Below are 20575 nucleotides of genomic sequence, written 5' to 3' on the forward strand. Positions count from 1 at the left end.
GAGAAGCTGGTATCAGTGGTGTGGTACCACGAGAGGAGAAGCAAAACAAGATGATGAAACGGGTGCAAGAAGACTTCGAGAAGCGTTTTGGAAAGCCAGCACCATCAAAATCAAAGCTTCATCTTTGGGGAAAAGGCATTTCAGACTGGAAGTGTACTCGACAGCAGGTGCAGCGGACCCACAAAAATTCGTCCTTTGGGAATTCAAAACATTAAAACATTCGTTCTCAGATCTGCGGAAAAAAAATCATTACGGAAGTGTTCTGCAGAGTTGAGTGCTTCGTATTTTTGCACAATGAAAGAAGACCTTCACATGAAACATATAAACCTGGAGCTTATGGCTCTCCTTGGTAGATGGTATGAACAAATATTGTATAAGCAGCTAAAACCGTGCCCTGGGACTTATGACTCACCCTGTAGATATACGCATATAATTCCCATTTAAAGTTATCCACCCCCTCCATTGCCACTGCTACTACCTCTACCTGTAGGGAACGTCCACTCTATGAAATAACCACTCCACGAGACTCCGGCTAAAAGACCTTAATACTGTCCCAACTCTTCTTTACCTTTAAGCTATGGCCTCTGGGCCTAACACTGTCCACTCCTTGCAAACTCTCTTTACCTCCTTTCTTTCGCCTCCCATCCTTCATCCTTTTTCAATCCTGATTATTTTCAATTTATCCTTACCCACTTCTTATGGAATGAATTAATGCCTGCTTTTAAACTCAAGATTACTTGAATTTTAAACTCTTAGGGCCGAATTTACGAAAGGCGTTTTAGAGTTAGACGCATGTCGAATCACTAATCGTGCGATGATCACACGCTCAAAGTTAATCGCCCATCGCTGAAGAGTGTTTATCTAATGCGTGATCAAAAGCTAATCACAAGAATTTAAACATGTTCCATATTTACAACAGTAACAACATAGCAATCATAAGGACATTGAGAGTTCAGAAATTAAAAATGGAAACCTGGAAAACATAGGTCTTTAAGTGACGTTCATGATCTTTCGGGGAATGAAAAAGAAAAGCTGCATCCACTGGGCCATGGAGTCCCAGCTCAACATCGAGGAATTTTTGAGATTTCGAACGCCCGAGTCCGACCCGCATGACCTCATCTGTACACACACCCACACAACCACAGGCTTTTACCTACATCGTGACACACCTTCAGTGGATTCATGATTTGACGTCATGTTGCATTGACAATACTTTGGTTTGATAATACAGGAGATGAGTTTTCATTTAAAACATTCTCGCTCGACCTCCTCCATCACTGACAAACAAAGTTCATCTTTTGTCAAACTCTCCTCTCCTTAACCTTTCGACCTCCCTGTCTTTTCTTATTAGCGGCCATCTTTAATCAACATGTAAACATGCATTATGTAAACAGGGATGGGCAACATTGAGAAATGGATGAAAGGATGTCCAACCTGTCCAAATGAAAAAAGAAGGAGGATGAAGGGATCGTGTTAGATCACGGGAGGGAGATTATAGGTGGTTGAGGAGGGTGGGGAAGCCTCAATAATTGTAAAAAATTTCCCCCAAAAAAATTGGGGAAATTTTCCCTTTCCTCAAAAACATTGAACCAATTGTATGAGCAGACTCTTCGTTTGATACTTTTATGTTCCCCTTTCAATCATCTAACTGCATCGATTACTCAAGACCAATAAAGGTATGCCGATGCAAGCATGATCAACTGGAATTGATCAACCTGAACTCTTCCCCTGTTTTTGTTTCCTCACTCAAGTTCTCACCTCGGAAGATGATTGTCTTCCCATTCTTGAATGAGCTCATCGCATCAAATCCATGCCCGTCACAAAAGTTTACTCTCTTCCGCTTCCCTTGAACACACAAAAAACATAATAAATGACAGAAAAATATCTTTGTGACTTCACTCATGAGCAAAATTGGAAAGTTTGCGGATAAGAAAAATCTTTAAATGCAGAAAATGATTTGAAATATTTTACCAGGACAACCAAGAAGGTAGGTCAGAGCATCTTCCTTGAGGCTTCCTGTGACCTGACCCTTTCTTGGTTCTACAGTGAAGATCGTAGAACCAGAAGAGCAGACGTAGCTTCCGGCCCAGTGCCAAGCAGCTTCGCATCTTTCCATGTTTTCCCAAGTTTTGATTTCGGCTTTTTGCTCTGTTCGATCGAACGAATAAACCTCCTTTTCTGTTTCGAAAGGAGGAAATAAGGAAATCAGTGTTTCCTTCCAAATATGGTGTACACAACATTTCACATTACACCATCATACTACTGCCTTCTCTACTCTGTATCTTGTACACCTGATAAAGTAGAGACAGTTCTGTCCAGTCTCGGCTCTTCATTAATTTGGGCATCACTACCCACATTCCGAAAACCCTGCTCTGCTTCTCTTGCTTCGATTTTGTCAGCTTTTTATCAACATGTTCTGCTTAGGCCATTCCCACTCTGCTTGGAAGTCCACCAACATCATTCCCATTCATACGATGAGTGTAAAAGCATATCCTCTGAAATATAGACAAGTGAACTTCCAATTACAAGCAAGGCCATCTGGAATTGATCTGATCTGGAATTGATTAGATGTTGATCCGACAGATGGAACATGACTTTGAATTCTGGAAAATTTGAGTCTGACCCTGACGTTATGGAACAATCGGCAAACGAACCCATCTATTTCCATGGTCTGCCCCTGGAAGAGGTTCCAATTTTTTCCAGCGTTTAGGTCTCTTCATTAGGCCTTTTCCTGAAGCTCAATGGAGTATAGTTCTCCCCTCTGGGCTAATGAACCAGCATTAACAATTTATTCTCCTGGTATCTCTTGAAACCAAAGCATTCCACATTATTGGAATCTCCAGTGATAAAGTTGAGGCACAAGGCCAGTTGCTCTCATATTCCGAGCAAGTTTGTGTCCTCTTTGTATTGCACCTCCTCTCCTCCAGCCTTGCTCTCTTCGCTCTCCAACAATCTCCAGTTCCTCCAGATCCCATGTGTTCTTCCAGAAACCCCTCAGGATAAAAATGATAAAATCCAGGCCTACTGCTCACCGCCACATTTTTGTTTCTCTTTTCTCATGTTTCTGGAGGGAGCGCCCTGATGGAACTCAACAAGATGCACAGAGCGACGAGTGTTAGACTAGCTGAGTATGTGAAATGCTCAACAGACTAATGGATTCAATTTGTCATACAAATCATAATAAATGCCCAAGATCGAGGACACTACACCAATGGATTGAAAAAGAAGGCGGAATGAGCCAGATGGACCAGTGTAGATTCTGCAAGACAAAAACAAAATGTTCACCTGCTCTCTGGATGCAAAAAACTATTATCAGAACAACTTTACACACAACGACACAACAAAGTATGCAAAGTGATTCATTGGCATATCTGCAAAAACTTCAACATCCCAGTACCAGAAAACTCATGGAAACACAAACCAAGGGCAATCATTGAAAATGAGGACGTCGTGGTCATGTACAACCTGATGATCCCATCATGCGTGAACATAGAAAACAAAGCATGTGACCAGACATAGTATTCAGACACAAAAAGGAAAAGAAGGCATTGCTAATTGAGGTTTCGGTACCCGGTGATATTGGTCTAAACAACACAGAATAAAGAAAATGACCAAATACAAAGACCTCAAGAATGAAGTGAAAAGATCCTGGATCCTGGAATGTGTGTGTGTGTGTGTGTGTGTGTGTGTGTGTGTGTGTGTGTGTGTGTGTGTGTGTGTCTGTGTATGCAAGTTGCTGTTTTTGGCTGCTATCTCCACACATGGGTGAATTTCAGGAGATGGAATGGAGACATACCAGGTCTCAAAGTATCCACCTCCATTGTGCGTGTATGTCTATTGTTAGTTTATAAGTCCATATGGTGGATTTTAGAAGGTGGAACAGAGTCCGCTCAGGTTTTGATGTATCCACCTCCATTTCGGCGACGGGACACGATTCTTGGACCGAGTTGTGAAGATTTCTTGTTCTCAAAGTTTCGTTCTGAGGGCTCTTTTCAGGATCGTCACTGAGCACCATACAGCCTCCACATAGAAATTCATCTTTAGTAATATTCCCAGGGATGGTTTTAAAGATATCCGTAAACTTCTTCTTTATCATTCCCAATGTTCGAATTATCACTGGTACAATTTCATCGTTCTTTAGCTTCCACAATTGTTTCACTTAAGATCCAATCTCGACAAGAAACCCATTGATAAAGGATCAGGATATACTACACATTCTCTTATTGTAAAAATCCGTTTCTACCTTTAAAAAACAGCACTGAGTCTTCATCGCAATCCTCCTTGAAACATGCCACAGCAGCTGTAACTCCAATTGGAACTCCGGGAAACTCTTCGGTAATGAGACGTGGATAGCCGCTCTCTGTTTTCCCCTTTATTTGCAGCCACACATTGTCGTTCTGGAAGGAAGAATGACAGTACTGTCTCATTAGCTCTAAGATTGATAACCTTTAACTTGTTAATGTTGTTAACAAATATCTACAGCTTAACCTAACCTGGTCTGAACGTACACGACATGGCCAAAAGTATGCGATCACCCCTTATATTTAGTGGATTCGGATGTTTCAGCGACACCCATTACTGACAGGTATATATAATCAAGCACACAGCCATGCAATCTCCATAGACAAACATTGGCAGTAGAATGGGCCAAACTGAAGAGCTCAGTGACTTTCAACGTGGCACTGTCAAAGGATGCCACCTTTCCAACAAGCCAGTTCGTCAAATTTCTGCCCTCCTAGAGCTGCCCCGGTCAACCATAGGTGCTGATATTGTGAAGTGGAAACATCTAGGAGCAACAATATCTCAGCCGCGAAGTGGTGCAGGCCACACAAGCTCACAGAATGGGACCGCCGAGTGCTGAAGCGCGTAGAACGTAAAAATTGTCTGTCCTCTGTTGCAACACCCACTGCCGAGTTCTAAACTGCCTCTGGAAGCAACATCAGCACAACAACTGTTCCTCGGGAGCTTCATGAAATGGGTTTCCATGGCCGAGCAGCCGCACACAAGCCTAAGATCACCATGCACAATGCCAAGCGTCGGCTGGAGTGGTGTAAAGCTTGCCGCCATTGGACTCTGGAGGAGTGGAAACACATTCTCTGGAGTGATGAATCACGCTTCACCATCTGGCAGTCCGACGGATGAATCTGGGTTTGGCGGATTCCAGGAGAACACTACCTGCCCGAATGTATAGTACCAACTGGAAAGTTTGGTGGAGGAGGAATAATGGTCCAGGGCTGTTTTTCATTGTTCGGACTCGGCCCCTTAGTTCCAGTGAAGGGAAATCTTAACGCTACAGCATACAATGACATTCTAGAGTCTAGACGATTGTGTGCTTTCAACTTTGTGGTAACAGTTTGGGGAAAGCACTTTCCTGTTTCAGCATAACAATGCCCCCGTGCACAAAGCAAGGTCCATACAGAAATGGTTTGTTGAGATCGGTATGGAAGAACTTGAGTGGCCTGCACCGAGCCTTGACCTCAACCCCATCGAACACCTTTGGGATGAATTGGAATGCCGACAGCGAGCCAGGCCTAATCGCCCAACATCAGTGCCCAACCTCACTAATGCTCTTGTAGCTGAATGGAAGCAAATACCTGCAGCAATGTTCCAACGTCTAGTGGAAAGCCTTCCCAGAAGAGTGGAGGCTGTTATAGCAGCAAAGGGGGGGGGGGGGGGGGGGACCAACTCCATATTAATGCCCATGATTTTGGAATGAGATGTTCGATGAGTACATACGGGTGTGATGTTCGGGTTTCTACATACTTTGTCCATGTAGTCTATGTAACTTGTACAACCAATAATCTTAGGTCACTCTTAATATCCCTATATCTTTACATTTAAAATGATATCCTTCCAACCCAATCAAGAAAGTGAATGTTTACCTTCAGAAAGTAAAACTTTTTCTCACTTTGTTCAGACTCCAACACGAAAGCCGCGTCCATGGAACCAGGAACTCCAAATTCATCTTGGATCTTTTTGTGGGACCAGCCTCTTTGATTTAAAACCCACATGTTATCATCTGCAAAGGTTTCAACAAAGTGTAATTGGCAACTGTACAGAGACACAGAAGCGGGGGAGGGGATGGGGTGAGGGTGAGGGAGGGCGGGGCTAAATACTCCTGCCTTTTACCTGGAGGAGTGGGATGTGCCTCATCACATGAACACCTGAAAAAAGTCTGATGACATGGCTAAACTAACAAAGAGTGTAAGAGGTTTCTAAAATGCATCATTTCTTTTGACTGCTGATAGGTTTGGCCTTGCAAGTCGTTTAGGGCCTTTGTGAGGCAGACCTCAAGATTTCCTCAAAAGGATTCACTGATTCCAAATTGCCCTGTGTTTAGTCAATTTTCACTGAGACAAGGCACCGCACGTATCCTGGCAGGGAATGACGCTACCTGACGAGCCAACATTGCCAAACTCTGGGTCGTTCCCCAGTTTTTGACCTAATATTAAAAACATCGCGATCTCGCGAGATCTTGTGGGGGATGTCACGGTTTTTCGAAGCTGTCCCGATCTTCACGCACGCTCGAAGTTAAGTAATTGTTCACAATTGTATTTTTGTCGAAACTGTATTTATCTTACGTGTGTGTACCTATAGTGCATCCCTTGGAAGATTATTATCGGTGTTAATCTTTCATACCTCAATAGAGTGGTCCAGTATTTCGTGCCGCGATATATTGCGGCCTTGTTGTTGTTCTTTAAGCTTCCCACCTGGAGGCCTTGTTTTCTCTCAGCGGTCGATTGTGGTCCTGTTACTCTCCTTCTCTCAGTTTTTTCCCAGTCTTTTCACCCCATACTTCCTTGTTTAAAATCTTAACAAAAAAAACAAAAAAACAAAACAAAAACATTTCCTCCTTTGTTCTTTTCGTTCATTCGTTCTTCGACCACGTGTTTCACCCCCATTTCACCCCCATTTTCATGCCATTCCCAAGATCTGTTTTGCCCTGTTCTTTTTGCTGACGTATTTGCCCTGTTCACGTGACTCGTGGTTGTCCCTCGAGGCTTCCTCTCCCCGTTGGTATTTTTGTGAATATTAGATTGTTCTTCACGGTTCTGTTTAAATATGTTTAAACTTTCCCCTGCAGTGTTTTATTCAGTGGTATATTACAACACGCTGTTTTTCTTCCTATTTAAAAGGCTCTTTTCAATTTCCTCTCCAACTCATTTTACTTCAAAAAAATATTCAATCTCTTATAATTCTAAATCACTACATGCTCTAAATTCGTATTCATTCCACCCCTCCTCCATCGTTCTTAAACGGATCGCTAACTTGAAAATCACAATAAACCCAATTTGTTATAAATGTTCGTCTTACATTAATCATCCACTTTCTAAACTTCCCCCTTGCCCCTCCCCTCCAAATCTCCCCCCTTGCCCGTCCCCTCCTAAACTCCCCCCTTGCCCCTCCTCTCCTAAACTGCCCCCTAACCCCTCCAAAACTCCCCCCCAACCCCTCCCCTTCAAATCTCCCCCCCCTAAAATCCCTCTCCAATTCTCCCCCCTCCCACCCCCTTCTCAAAGCTGCCTCCTCCCCACTTTGTCTCCCTTCTATCTCATACCTCCACCTCCCCCAACCTTCTACTTACCTCTGCCACCCCTCAAAGAACCCCTCACGGTGCCTCATCCCATCACCATCAAACCTTTCGTCCTCATCCTTCCCTTTCTTGTAACTCTTCTATAATCTCTGACACACTATTAACGACTCTTCCTACCTCCCCCGCCCAACCTTCATCTGCCCCTACCCCACCCCTCCCCTCTCCTGCACCCGATGCTCCCCCTCTCTCCTCATTAACGATATGGACCTCAAACATCCGGGGCCTTCGCTCAAACCTAATTGATCTCTCCATTCAGGTTGCTTCTGACAATCCAGACTTGAACTGCTTAACAGAAACTTTCCTCCTTCAAGATGTCTCTGATTCCTTAATATCTCTTCCTGGTTACTCCCTCCTCCGGTATGATAGACCTGAGCCTCGTCCTGGTGGTGGGGTTGCTATCTTTATCAAAAACTCTCTTCCTCACTCTCCTTGCACTGCCCTCTCTCCACCCCACCCCCAGGAGTACCTCTGGCTACGGCTTCGTCTCTGCTCCCACCTTTTGTTCATATGTGTTCTGTACCGTCCTCCAAACAGTGATGACTCCATTTACATGTCGCTGTCTGACAACATGGTCCAACTTCTATCAACTCGTCCCAACTCTCTCTCTTCCTCATATGTGGTGACTTCAACTGTCATCATGCCAGCTGGCTGGGTGTGGGTTCCTCTCTCACCAGCCATGGCACTTCAGCAAAGGACTTCTGTGACTCATTGGGACTGACACAATCTGTCAATTTCCCGACCCGGATCTCAGTCAATGGAGTATCATCTCTTCTAGACTTGGTTATGACAAACTTCCCTGCAAATGTCTGCTGCTCTTCTTCTGCTCGAATCGGTTCTTCTGATTTTTATATTTTTTTTGTATACTGAATCGAGGCTCGTGAAAGAGTTAAATCATGCTGATTTTATGCTGATCATGTGAAGCTGATCGCGTGAAGCGTGAAGCTGATCATGTGCTTATTAAAGTGGACATCTCTCTGGCCATTCTCAGAGAGCCTCCTCAGCGTCGACGAGTCTGGCATTTCACTCAGGCCGACTGGCACGGGCTGCAAGCAGCCATAAATCATCTGGACTGGTCTCCCATCTCTACTGCCTCTGACATCAATTCTTCCTGGGAATTCTTCCAAAGCAAACTGCTCTCTCTCTCATGCACAGATTTATCCCATCTCGTCTTCAGTTGTCTTACCCTTCCTCCAGTCCATGGTACACTGAATCTTGTGGTGAGGCAGTTGCCCTGAAACAACTTGCCTTTGCCTTTTGGAAGGCAAATCCAACTGAAGGAAATCTCAGCTCCTTCCACCAAGCTCGGAACAAGTGTGTGTCTACCCTCAGGAGTGCCAGGAAGCACTATCTCTCCACACTCAAGAATGAACTCTCAAACCTGTCTCCTTCCTCCAAATCCTGGTGGCATCTGGTCAAATCCGTTTCTGGTGTTTGTTCCCCCTCCATCCCCTCCATCACCTCAAATGGCTACACAGTTGACACCGCATGTGACAAAGCCGAATGCCTCAACTCTGTGCTTGCCTCAAAATCTTGTGACCCAAACCCATCTCTCTCTGTTCCCACCTTACCCAGTCGAACCCAACTGCTCCTGGACTCTGTGTCCTTCTCTCCTGACAAGGTGGAGAAGTTTTTGTCAAACCTCGACTCTGATTCTGCAACTGGACCAGATGGCATCAGCCCACGGGACCTAAAATCCTACTCTGCCGCTCTATCTCACCCTCTCTCTGTTCTTCTCACCCTCTCTTTTGCTCAAGGTCATCTGCCAGCATCTTGGAAATCAGCAAACATTACCGCTTTACACAAAAAGGTGCAAAAACAGATCCTTGCAACGACAGACAAATCAGCCTGCTCCCAATTATCAGCAAAGTCATGGAATCCATCATTGCTTCGGATATCAAATCCTTCCTCTTCTCCAATGGCTTGATCTACTCTGGACATGTTGTTTCTGCTGTCTCAACAATGGATGGAGGTCCTCAATGCCAAACAGGAAATCAGAGCTGTTTCCCTCGACATATCACGTGCCTTCGATACGGTCTGGCACCCAGCTCTGCTCACCAAACTCTCCTCCTATGGTATCCATGGAAATCTCCACGCTTGGCTTGCGGACTTCCTCTCTGGTCGTAGTCAACGTGTGACCCTGAATGGATTTCTCTCATCGCCCCTTCCTGTTCTGGCTGGAGTTCCCCAAGGTAGTGTTCTGGGCCCGGGTGCTTTTTCTGGTATTCATCAATGATCTCTCCGATTCTCTGGAAAATCCTCTCTATCTCTTTGCTGATGACTCCACTCTCTGCCGCTCCATTCCTCATCCCTCAGATCGGCAGCCTGCAGCCTCCTCACTCTCTACAGACCTGGACAAAGTCACAGACTGGTCAAACAAGTGGAACATGTCTTTCAATCCTGACAAATCTCACACTCTTACTATGTCTCTCCGAAAAGATCGACTGGACAACCCTCCCATCTACTTTCTCAACAATCCTCTCCAAGAAGTTCTGTCGCTCAAGCTTTTGGGTCTCACTATCTGCCATGATCTTTCTTGGGAAAACCACATTTCCAAGCTGGCTTCCAAAGCCAGTCGCCGACTGGGCATCCTCCGTCGTGTGAAGTCCTTCCTCGGCAAACCTGAGCTCCTCACCACATACAAGGCTTTCATCCGCAGCTCAATGGAATACTGTTTCCCCCTCTGGGCCGGTGCTCCTGCCTCACACCTAGCTCGCTTCACGCTGTTGAAGCCAAAGCTTTCAGAATCATTGGAATCTCCCGTGATGAAGCTATCTCCGAGGGCCGTTCACTCACTCACCGCAGGCAGGTTGGTGGTCTTTGTCTTCTACCGATTCCTCTCCGGCCTTGCTCCCCCAGCTCTCTCTGTGCTCTGTCTCCCAAATATTCCTGCAGGTCACACAAGATCTGCAAGCAACCCTCTGATGGTTAAACTGCCAAAATCTAAGCTCTCTGCTCACCTTCACTCTTTCATTCCCCTTTCCTCCCGCCTCTGCAACAAACTCCTCCACTCCCTTCAATCCCACCCCTCCCTCCAGGTCTTTAAAAGAGCCGTTCACCACCATCTCTTATCTTCCCCCATCCAAAACCTTGATCTTTTCTACCCCCCACTAATTCACCCCAGATACACTTTTTTCGAAATTCCAACTTCTTTCCTGGAAGTCCTTGCAGTGTCAATATGTTTTATACCTCTCCCACCTCCCCCCAAGCCCTCTCCCTCCCACGGTTCTCTCGATGCCCCTGCTCTCAAATGTTGTTTTGTGTGCTTCCCCCTCTCTGCCCATCTTGTCTACCACTCCCCTTATTTTGCGTTTTATGTGTCGGTTTGACTTTTTGTGTGATTAATGTTCGCTCTTTCACGAGCCTCGATCTTGTATGCAAAAAATATATATAAATTGAGAACGGATCAACGGATTCCAATAAATCCAACTCCGTTGGATTCAGGGAACTCCCGGGAAGGTTCGTTACGCAAATTGTGTTTTTTATTATTATTTCATGGTTACATGGGCACCCGTGTCGAAACTGCAAACGCCAACTTGCGACACTGGTTGCCCCACGGCGGGATTTCCCAAGAAACCTTTTTTTGTTCTTGCTCCATAAATTAGCCATCACATCTACAGTCACGTGAAAAAGTAAGTACACCCCATGTAAAGTTTTGTCTTTTTCAACATATTTCAACATACAGCTATTTGATCATTTCAACAATATTGAGAGATAAAGGTGATATAATATGACAACTATCATGAAACATTTACATTTTGTAGTCCATTGTATAATTTAAATAAACATAAATGCAAATTTCGCATGTGGAAAAAGTAAGTACGCCCCTACATTTATCACTACTTCAAATACCTAAAATTAGAATCAGGTGCACCAGCTCAGGTGCAAATGATTAGAACATCATGAGAGAGGATCTTGGAGGAACCTGTCTTATTTAAACCTCAGACATTTAGTTTGATTTGCTCTTTGTTGTTGAAGTGTGCGGCGTCACCATGCCTAGATCAAAAGAGCTCTCTGAGGCCTTCAGAAAGAAGGTTATAGATGCCTGCGAGTCTGGGAAGGGATTTAAAAAGATCTCCAAACAATTTGAAATGAATCATTCGACTGTCCGGAAGATCATCTACAAGTGAAGAAGATTCCAAACAACTGCCAATTTGTTCAGGCCAGGCCGCCCCAACAAGTTCAGCCCGAGAGCACACCGCAAGATGCTGAAAGAAGTCTCTAAGAACCCCAGAATGTCATCACAGGACCTACAGGTAGCTCTTGCCACTGTTGATGGGAAAGTGCACGAGTCTACCATTAGAAAGAGGCTGCAAAAAATTGAGCTACATGGGAGGTGTGCCAGGAGGAAACCATTGCTGTCCAGAAAGAACATCAGGGCAAGACTAAAGTTTGCCGTTGAACACCTAGGCAAAGACCAGCACTTCTGGAACAATGTGCTCTGCACAGATGAGTCAAAGGTAGAGCTATTTGGCCACAGTACCAGAAGACATGTTTGGCGAAAACCAAAGACAGCATTTGACCACAAGAACCTGATACCAACTGTAAAGCATGGTGGTGGAAATATTATGTTTTGGGGAGGCTTTGCTGCATCAGGGCCTGGGCAACTCACCATCATAGAATCCACTATGAATTCTTCATTGTACCAGAGGGTGCTTGAGGATAATGTGAGGCCTGTTGAATTTGTTGGACAGTTGAAGCTCAACCGAAGGTGGACCTTGCAACATGACAATGACCCTAAATATACCAGAAAATCCACCAAGGAATGGCTGAAAAGAAAGAAATGGAGGGTTCTGGAATGGCCAAGTCAAAGCCCAGATCTAAATCCCATCGAGATGTAGTGGGGGGATTTCAAACGAGCTGTGCATGCAAGAAACCCTTCAAACATCGCACAGCTGAAAGAATTCTGCATGGAGGAGTGGGAAAAATTTCTCCCAGTCGATGTCAGAGAATGGAAGACAGTTATAAGAAACGCCTACTTGAGGTTGTTTCTGCCAAAGGGGGCAGTACCACCTATTAGAGCCAAGGGTGTACTTACTTTTTCCACTTGCGAAATTTGCATTTATGTTTATTTAAATTATACAATGGACTACAAAATGTAAATGTTTCATGATATTTGTTATATTATATCACCTTTATCTATCAATATTGTTGAAATGAAGATCAAATAGCTGAATGTTGAAATATGTTGAAAAAGTCAAAACTTTACATGGGGTGTACTTACTTTTTCACGTGACTGTACGCCGAGAAAACGGAAAGCCCTGTTCTTTTAGCATTTACGCAAAGGCAGACATGAAGAGACCTTAGAGTTTGTTTCCTGCCGTGGCCCATGCCTTATACTAGTAGTAATATGTACCCCAGACAGTTTGATCGAAGAAAAAAGAGAGGGGGGGGGGGGGGGGCGAGAAATTATTTTTATTTTGATATATTTTTATTTTTTACTATTTTTCATTCCAAAACTGGCTACTAAATATATATTTTTTCGTATGGAGAAAAATATAAAAAGAAAACATTTTGTATGTATTTGCTTCCTATTTTTATTCTATTTTTTGTTCAAAAACTGGATATTTAAAATATATTTTTCTCATATTATTTTTCCTATTTTTTTTGTTTAAAAGGGGGCTATTTAATATGTAATTAATTCCAGATGGGGTTGACCCAGCCTGTCATCCTTCCGAGGTCGGCGAATTGAGTACCAGGGTGTACTGGGTCCTCTTTCAAGGAGCTTGGTGGCAGGATTTGCACTCCGGCTGCCATAAAAACATCTCATTCCATAGCGCATACAGTGGTGTGTGTCGGGATGGTGCTGAGGGAGTCATCCAAGGATGCAGCGACGTGCTGATCCAGCGTACGCTCATATATATATATATATATATATATATATATATATATATATATATGTATATATATATATATATATATATATATATATATATATATACAATATATATAGAAAAATATATATATTGTTACGGTTTTTAGAACCTTCACTTTGTAAATTTTGGTAAATGTTCCCTTATAAATAATCCCCTGTAAATATTCCCGTTTTTGGTAAAGGTTAAAGATCGCACACTAGTTAGTCCATGTACAACACGTAGAACACCATAGGACCTTTCTGTAGTTCTCATTATTATGTGTTTTAGTTAAGGATCTGTTCCCAATAGTTGAATCTGCATTGCATTAATCAAATAAGATAGGCCCCTTCAATTTCCCCAATCATCTCCCGCTCTTCAAAGTGCAGTAGCAGTAGGGCAGCGTTCGCTGCCCCTTGTCTTGGTTCGTTTGATGGCCCCAAGCCGCCATTGAACATGCGGTCTCAGGCCGAGGAAAAAGGGGGCGGGACACAAGAACAAGGTGTGGCACGTCAACTCACCATCAGAGGTGGAGCCAGCAAGCCCTCGCCGGCCAACCAGGGCCGAGGTGAGCCAACCGGTAGGCGTGTCATAGGAGCCGGTGGCTGGATACGAGAACGCCCTATAAAGGCGGCTGCGAGGGACTGCTTCAAGAGAAGAGGAGAGATGAGTGCGAAGGTCCGAAGTGCAAGGTACCAGAGGAGAACACGCTGAATCGTAAGCCAGGAGAGTGGGTCCGTTGACAACGACAATACCGCCATATATTCACATTGTCCGACCGCGTGAAACCATACGTGCAGCTGCCGCCGGGTTTCGCCTCAAGCCTGGAGCATGGACCGGAGCATGGACTGGAGTGGACCTCGACGCTGCGCATCTGCCCGGACCTTCCTGCCCTGCCGTCTGCTTGGACCTTCTCCTCCTTCCAGCCATTCCTTCCTGCCAGTCCCTATTCGTGTGAGTCTGTTTGTTCTGTTTGGGGCGTATGATAATATAAGACTGTTTTAAGGCTGCCCTGTGTACCTGCTTCTTCCTCTCCTTGTAAATGCCCTTCTTTCGTTTCCTCTTGTAGATAGTAATAAATCATATTTGTTCTTCCTATACCCTTCGTATTCTTTGCTTCCTCTCGTCCGATCGTCTTAGTCTTTTCCCCATTGAGTACCTGTGGCACGATTTGGCCAACCGCTTTAAATCGGGTTTAGTCCCTTTGTTAACGGCTCGAGCTGCGGATTGCTAAACCGCTCGGCAAAATTCCATCTTGTCTGTGGCTCGGGCAGAAGTAGCGCCCTGCTTTGCGGCGAGGTTGGCGAAGGTATCTGGGACTCCATTGACCAGTCACCCTGGTCAACCTCAACCCCGCAAAGGAGCGCGATACCTTCTAGGACTCGGACGGCCAGTGTGATAGACGAGGGGATTAAACCCCCCTCGGTAAGGGGAGTGCCGAAACCGAAATCCGCAACAATATATATATATTACTTCTGTGCGATTATCGCGATCATGATAATGGAGATATATTATCGTGATAACTGCTGCTCGTGTTGTAGAAGGTAAATCACACCTTGAACCCGCGGATATTGACGGTGTATTGATTGCATTTAGCTTCGCTCAAAAGATATACCTGTTATAAATGCAACTCAATGAAATAAAGGAGGTGATATGATATGGAATGTACGAGTATATTCTCCAAGATGTAATTTAAATGGTAAATGGTTTATCATGAAACAATAAACGTCGAAACAAAAACAACTACTCGAGGCACCGATGTTTCTGGTGTCGAAATGGGCGATCCGTTTGAGTTTGCTTTGTGTGTGCGTGGAGTTAAGCACTCAAGGCAACATCATGTCAAACGTCAAGAAGATGAGCGTCCTCGATGTGCGGCGTTTTGGCACTGAAGACAAGGACAAGCAGGTAATCTCGTTCTGCGCTTCTTTTACCATTCTCGTTGGACCGAACGGAGCGGAAACCACGGTGTGTCATGCGTTACATTTATTTATTTGTTTATCCCATTTTTAGCTCACCTGGACTTTAGTCCGGTGATCTCATGCGATTGAGCATTGTCTCTAGATAAGTCAGTCAGTGGGTTAGTGAGTAAGTGAGTTCGTTCGAGAGTAAGTGAGTGAGTAAGTGAGCGAGTTTGTGTGCGAGTGAGTCTGTAAACACTTCAGTCATTATCGCTTGAAACAAACACACGATTTTGATGAAACTTTGCCATAAGCTGCATATGTGATGCCTAATGAAGGTGTATTTACCGCATCAAAATCTGCGCTCATTAAGGTGATCTACGCGGGTGTTTTTGACCTCCAAAATAGGTATTTGCTCTCTTCTCTGAAACTACACACACGATTTCAATGAAACTTGATCACAATCTTCATCGCCCATGATGTACCAAGGTTTGTTTGTTCACGGCATTGAAAATATCAGGGAAAGAGAGGGTCAGTGGGGGCTTTGAGTGACTTGCTCCTGATCCAGATGAGCTTCAGGACCGGCAGTCCTATTTTTTACGTGACATGGGATTGCTTGGCATTTATTATTCACGAAGCTCCACATCAGATGTTACTTTTAAATGTCTGAAGATAGTCATATATAACTTTCTCCACAAATGTCCCAATTGGCAAGCAGCTTGCATGTTGTGTTCATAAGCAAGCAGCTTTGCGAAACTGTACTTTTCTCCAATTTTTTTCCTATTTTTTGTTTTGTTACAAAACTCACTATTTAAATTATATTTTTTCATATGCAAAAAATAGGGAAAAAATATTTCCCCATATATTTTTCTCCTTTTTCCCCTATTTTTTTTTTTTACTAGGGTAAACACAACTTTGGTTTCCAGAAGGAAGAAAAAGAAAATGTCAGAAAATGTTTTCCTTTTCTTTGTATATATACCGGGACCTCTGCACGTTACCATGGAGATAAATTACCTCCACCCCCTGAGGTGGATGGAGGTTATATTTTCACCCCTGTCTACCTGTCTGTCTGTCTGTCTGTCTGTTAGCAGGATATCTCAAAAAGTTGTTGACTGCTTTTGACAAAACTTGGTGGATGAGTTGGGTCGGTGACAAGATTCGGTGACAAGAACAAGCCGATTAGATTTGGGTGCAGGTTCGAATCCAGATATCCAACCTATCAGTGCGATACAAAACAAACTGTTCAGCCTGGCGGAGGTATACACTCTACTGAGTATCTTTCGCGTTAAAATGAGATTTCTTGTAATGACATTCACACAAAGAGTGGTACCTTTGAAGATGTATGTTGTGTCTTCTGTTTTAATGGCTGCCTCGATTCCTTGAATAGAACACCTGTCCAGTGGGTCATCTGAACAGAGGTACAAAGCCCAAAGAGAAGCAAGTTTTCAAAAGGGGAGAAAATTCTCACGATAATGTAGTTTGTGATAGAATGAACAATGCACATCATAATTATTACTCACCAATATTGTCAAGTGGACTATGAGTGGGCATCCATTGAGTATTGTCACTGTGAACAAATAGCCACACAATAATGATGTCAAACTATTTCCAGATTATGTAGGACCAATTTTACCTGAGATTATGAGTAAAACAAGGTAGCAAACCTTTTATATTAATCGTATATATATGTGGCAATGAAGGTTTGTGATTTACGAACATGACAGGATAAACAAGGACTTGGGCGGGTCGACAAGAGGCAAATTTGATTGGTCGAGATGACATAAAATGCCTAATAGTTTGTCCAAGTACGGAGGTTTGTCCGGAAGGGTTTGGAAAGTGCCAAAAAGGCAATTTGTGTTTTTCAGTGTTAAATCATATCATTAAATTTAAATAAAATAAGTTTTTTCAAAGTCGTAGTAAAATAATTTTACAAGTTTACCACCGTTGATGCAGCGTCTTTTACACCACCTTATTTAACATGTTACATTAGTTATTTGTGCCTGTTTGCGTCCTTTATGACGTCCTTAAAAACAGTAAGTTTCCTGTTTGGAATGATTTTCAATTTTTTTAACTGCCAGACAGATAAACAGAGTAAAACATGATCTCAAGGTGGATTGAGGTTATTTTCTCACCCCTGTCTGTCTGTCTGTGAATAAAGTATCTCAAAACGTTGTGGACGGATTCGGACGAAATTTGCTGGAGAGGTTGCGTGTGTGACAAGGACAAAATGGTTAGATTTTGGTGAAGATCTGGATCCGGATCCAATAAATTTTAAAGTTTTAAGAATTCAAATTTTTGGAAGTTTCAGAGTTTTAAGATTTTAAAATAATTTTTAAGAGTATTAAGAATTTTTGAAGTGACCATTAAGAGATATGGCAAAAACCGATCTATATATATTGTTGGGGTTTTGAGAACCCTGCACTGTGTAAAGTGTTGTAAATATACCCTTTGTAAATAATTATCTTTGTAAATACCTCCATTTCATTGGTAAGATCAAAGGTCGTCCCCTAGTTAGTCCACATCGCAACACGTAGCGAACCATAGGCCCTCTTCGTGGTTATTTCGTTATTATGTGTTTCAGGTAAGGCTGTGTTTCCAATAGTTTGACTCTACGTTGCATTAATCAAATAAGATAGGCCCCTTTCAATTCCCCGATCGCCTCACCCGCGTCTCCGCAAAGTAACAGCCAGGCAGCGTTCGCTGCCCTTTGGTTTGGCTCGTTTGATTGCCCCAAGACGCCATTGCCCATGTGCTCATCTCGGAGAAGAAGGGGGGAGGAGCCGCCAGATCACGGGCGTGGTACGTCGTCATCATCGAAGGTGGAGTCAGCCAGCCCTAACCACCAACCAGCACCGCGGTGAGCGAACCGGTAGGCGTGCTCTCACAGCCCGCGGCTTGACACGGCCGACACCAATATAAGCGCGAAGCGAAGCCTTTTTACCAGTTGGAGTTGGTGAGAAGAGAGTCGGTGAGAAGGCACCAGAGGGAGAGGAGTGATCCTGCCGAACCGAGAAGTTGAGTGGAGTTGGAGGAGAGTCGGTGGGAAGGCAGAGAGAGAGAGACGAAGCTGCGCGGAGCTCTGACAAGCTGCTTCAAACAGCCCTGTCGTGTGAAACCGAATACGGGGAGCTTCCGGCTGCTCGCTTCCAGCCCGGAGCGTGGAGCTGGAGCGGACCTTGCTGTACCCTGCCGAACCTTCCAGCCCTGTTGTCCCACCTGGGCCACCTCCTCCTCCAGTGATTCCTGCCTGCAATTTCCCATTCGTGTAAGTGAGTTCGTTCTGTCTGTATTGTCCTGGGGATAAGTTAAGCCTGTATAGTTAAGAACTGCCCTGTGTATCTTCTTCTTCTTCGCCTGTAAATTACTTTCGTTTCTCTTTCTTTGGTTTTGTGTAAATAATTAATAAATACCTGTTCCTCCTTATTCTTTGGTTTCATTCTCGTCCGATCGCTTTCGTGATTTCTGTCAATTGAGTACCTGTGGCGCGATTTTGGCTGAACCACTTTTAATCGGGTTTAGTCAATTGATAATGGCTCAAACCGCGGATTGCCAAACCGCTCGGCAAATACCATCTTGTCCGTGGTTCGAGCGGTACTTGTCTCCCTGTTCTGCGGAGGGATTGGTGAAGGTATTCGGGACAACACCTTGACCAATAACCCTGATCAATCCCACCCCGCAGAAGAGCGTTACAGGTACCAGGACCGGTCGGACGGCCAGCTTAACAGGACAAGGGGATTAACCCCCCCTTGCTAACGGGAGTGCTGTCCCCCGGATCTGTAACAATATATATATATATATATATATATATATATATATATATATATATATATATATATATATATATATATATATATATATATATATATATAACGATATCTCAAAAAAATTGTTGACGGATTTGGACGAAACTTGGTGGACAGGTTGGGTGTGTGACAAGGAAGAACTGGTTCAATTTTGGTGAAGATTTGGATCTGGTTACGATAGTTATTTAATTCTTTTAAAGTTATTCTTCACCATTGAGTGACAGGGCCAAAAATGATATGTAGCATGATATTACAAAAAGTTGTGGAAGGATTATGGCAAAACTTGGTGGATGTTAAGGTGACAATAACAAGCCAATTCGATTTTGGTTCAGGTCCGGATCCAGATTTGACCTATCAGTGGTATACAAAACAAACTGATCAACCTGGCAGAGATATGCCCCCTACTGAGTGTCGTTCTAGTTTTCAGAAGGGTTCAGCCATTTTGATGTGGACATGGCATCTTTTAAAGGTTCTCAGAGCAAAAAAAAAAATTATTTGCTACTCAATTAGTACAAGTAGTATAATACTGATACTGAACCTGATTTTAGCAGTAATTAATAATTTGTTCTGGATGTTAACAATAACCTGCTGACTCTAAATTAAAGACACCGAGGGATCTTTAATGAACACCATCTAATACTTGCAGATGAGTCACGTCCTTTATACTCAGGTCGGGAATCGAACGAAGACAACAACAAAAGGTGCAGGTGATTGGAACAGAGAAAGAAATGATAAAATTAGATCCCATTTTAATCTGTGATGTGGTACATAAGCTCGAAACAGGTCCAATTAATAGGTCACAGGTATTTTTTTCCCTACCTGTCGTACAAACCTCCCTCGAGGAAGGTTTCCTTACTTGTCACTTCACCATTAAAGGAGGAAAACATACCTTGAAGTGGCTGGAAATCCCAAAATGAGGAACGCGCACAATTTGACAAGTTTCTTCATTTCGCAATTTGGAGAAAGAGATTTATATATTTGTGTGAGGAAGAGAAAGGGGTAGAGGCAGGTCGAGCTAGGACCCTCAGTAGTCCTCTCAATTTCCCTATTTATATAGACCCCATCCTCGGCCGACTGCGTTTGAAGTCGCTCTTTAGTAAATCATCAACCGAGATGTCATAATGGGATTTTTTTCACGTTGCTTCATCTGTAGGAGGGACTGATTGTGGTTAATGTTTTCAGAGAGACAGAGCATGAAGATAGATGGGTAGTTGGATGTGTACAGCACTATGTATATCCCTACTGAGTGGTCAATCATGCATCGAACAGACCATGAGGACAATGTGTTTTAAAGTAATTTATTTCTCAATAATTTTGCAAACAAATCTTAATTGGTGATGAATCTTTGTACAAATGACACAATATATATATTTTTATTTATTATCGTGCACACCGCTCACACCAACGTGTTGCGTACAGTCGCACAGGAGT

The 20575-nt window shown here is 43.6% G+C and overlaps 1 protein-coding gene across 1 annotated transcript in view; it reads right to left on the bottom strand.

Moving 5' to 3' along the window:
• The window catches only part of HPX (hemopexin), a 44442-nt gene extending 24127 nt beyond the window's left edge, over positions 1-20315 (bottom strand). Inside the window, exons 1-8 of the mRNA XM_068116076.2 lie at positions 20034-20315; positions 16862-16908; positions 16672-16749; positions 5883-6019; positions 4244-4397; positions 1972-2178; positions 1759-1845; positions 974-1119 (exon numbers count right to left, since the gene is read on the bottom strand). Of these exons, the coding sequence (XP_067972177.2) occupies positions 974-1119; positions 1759-1845; positions 1972-2178; positions 4244-4397; positions 5883-6019; positions 16672-16749; positions 16862-16908; positions 20034-20092 (915 nt within the window). The 5' untranslated portion in view covers positions 20093-20315. The remainder of the gene's footprint in view (positions 1-973; positions 1120-1758; positions 1846-1971; positions 2179-4243; positions 4398-5882; positions 6020-16671; positions 16750-16861; positions 16909-20033) is intronic.
• Positions 20316-20575: the final 260 nt, after the last annotated feature.

This window comes from Myxine glutinosa, chromosome 5 (assembly GCF_964187855.1).
Source record: "Myxine glutinosa chromosome 5, kmMyxGlut1.1, whole genome shotgun sequence".
Classification (NCBI taxonomy): Eukaryota; Metazoa; Chordata; class Myxini; order Myxiniformes; family Myxinidae; genus Myxine; species Myxine glutinosa.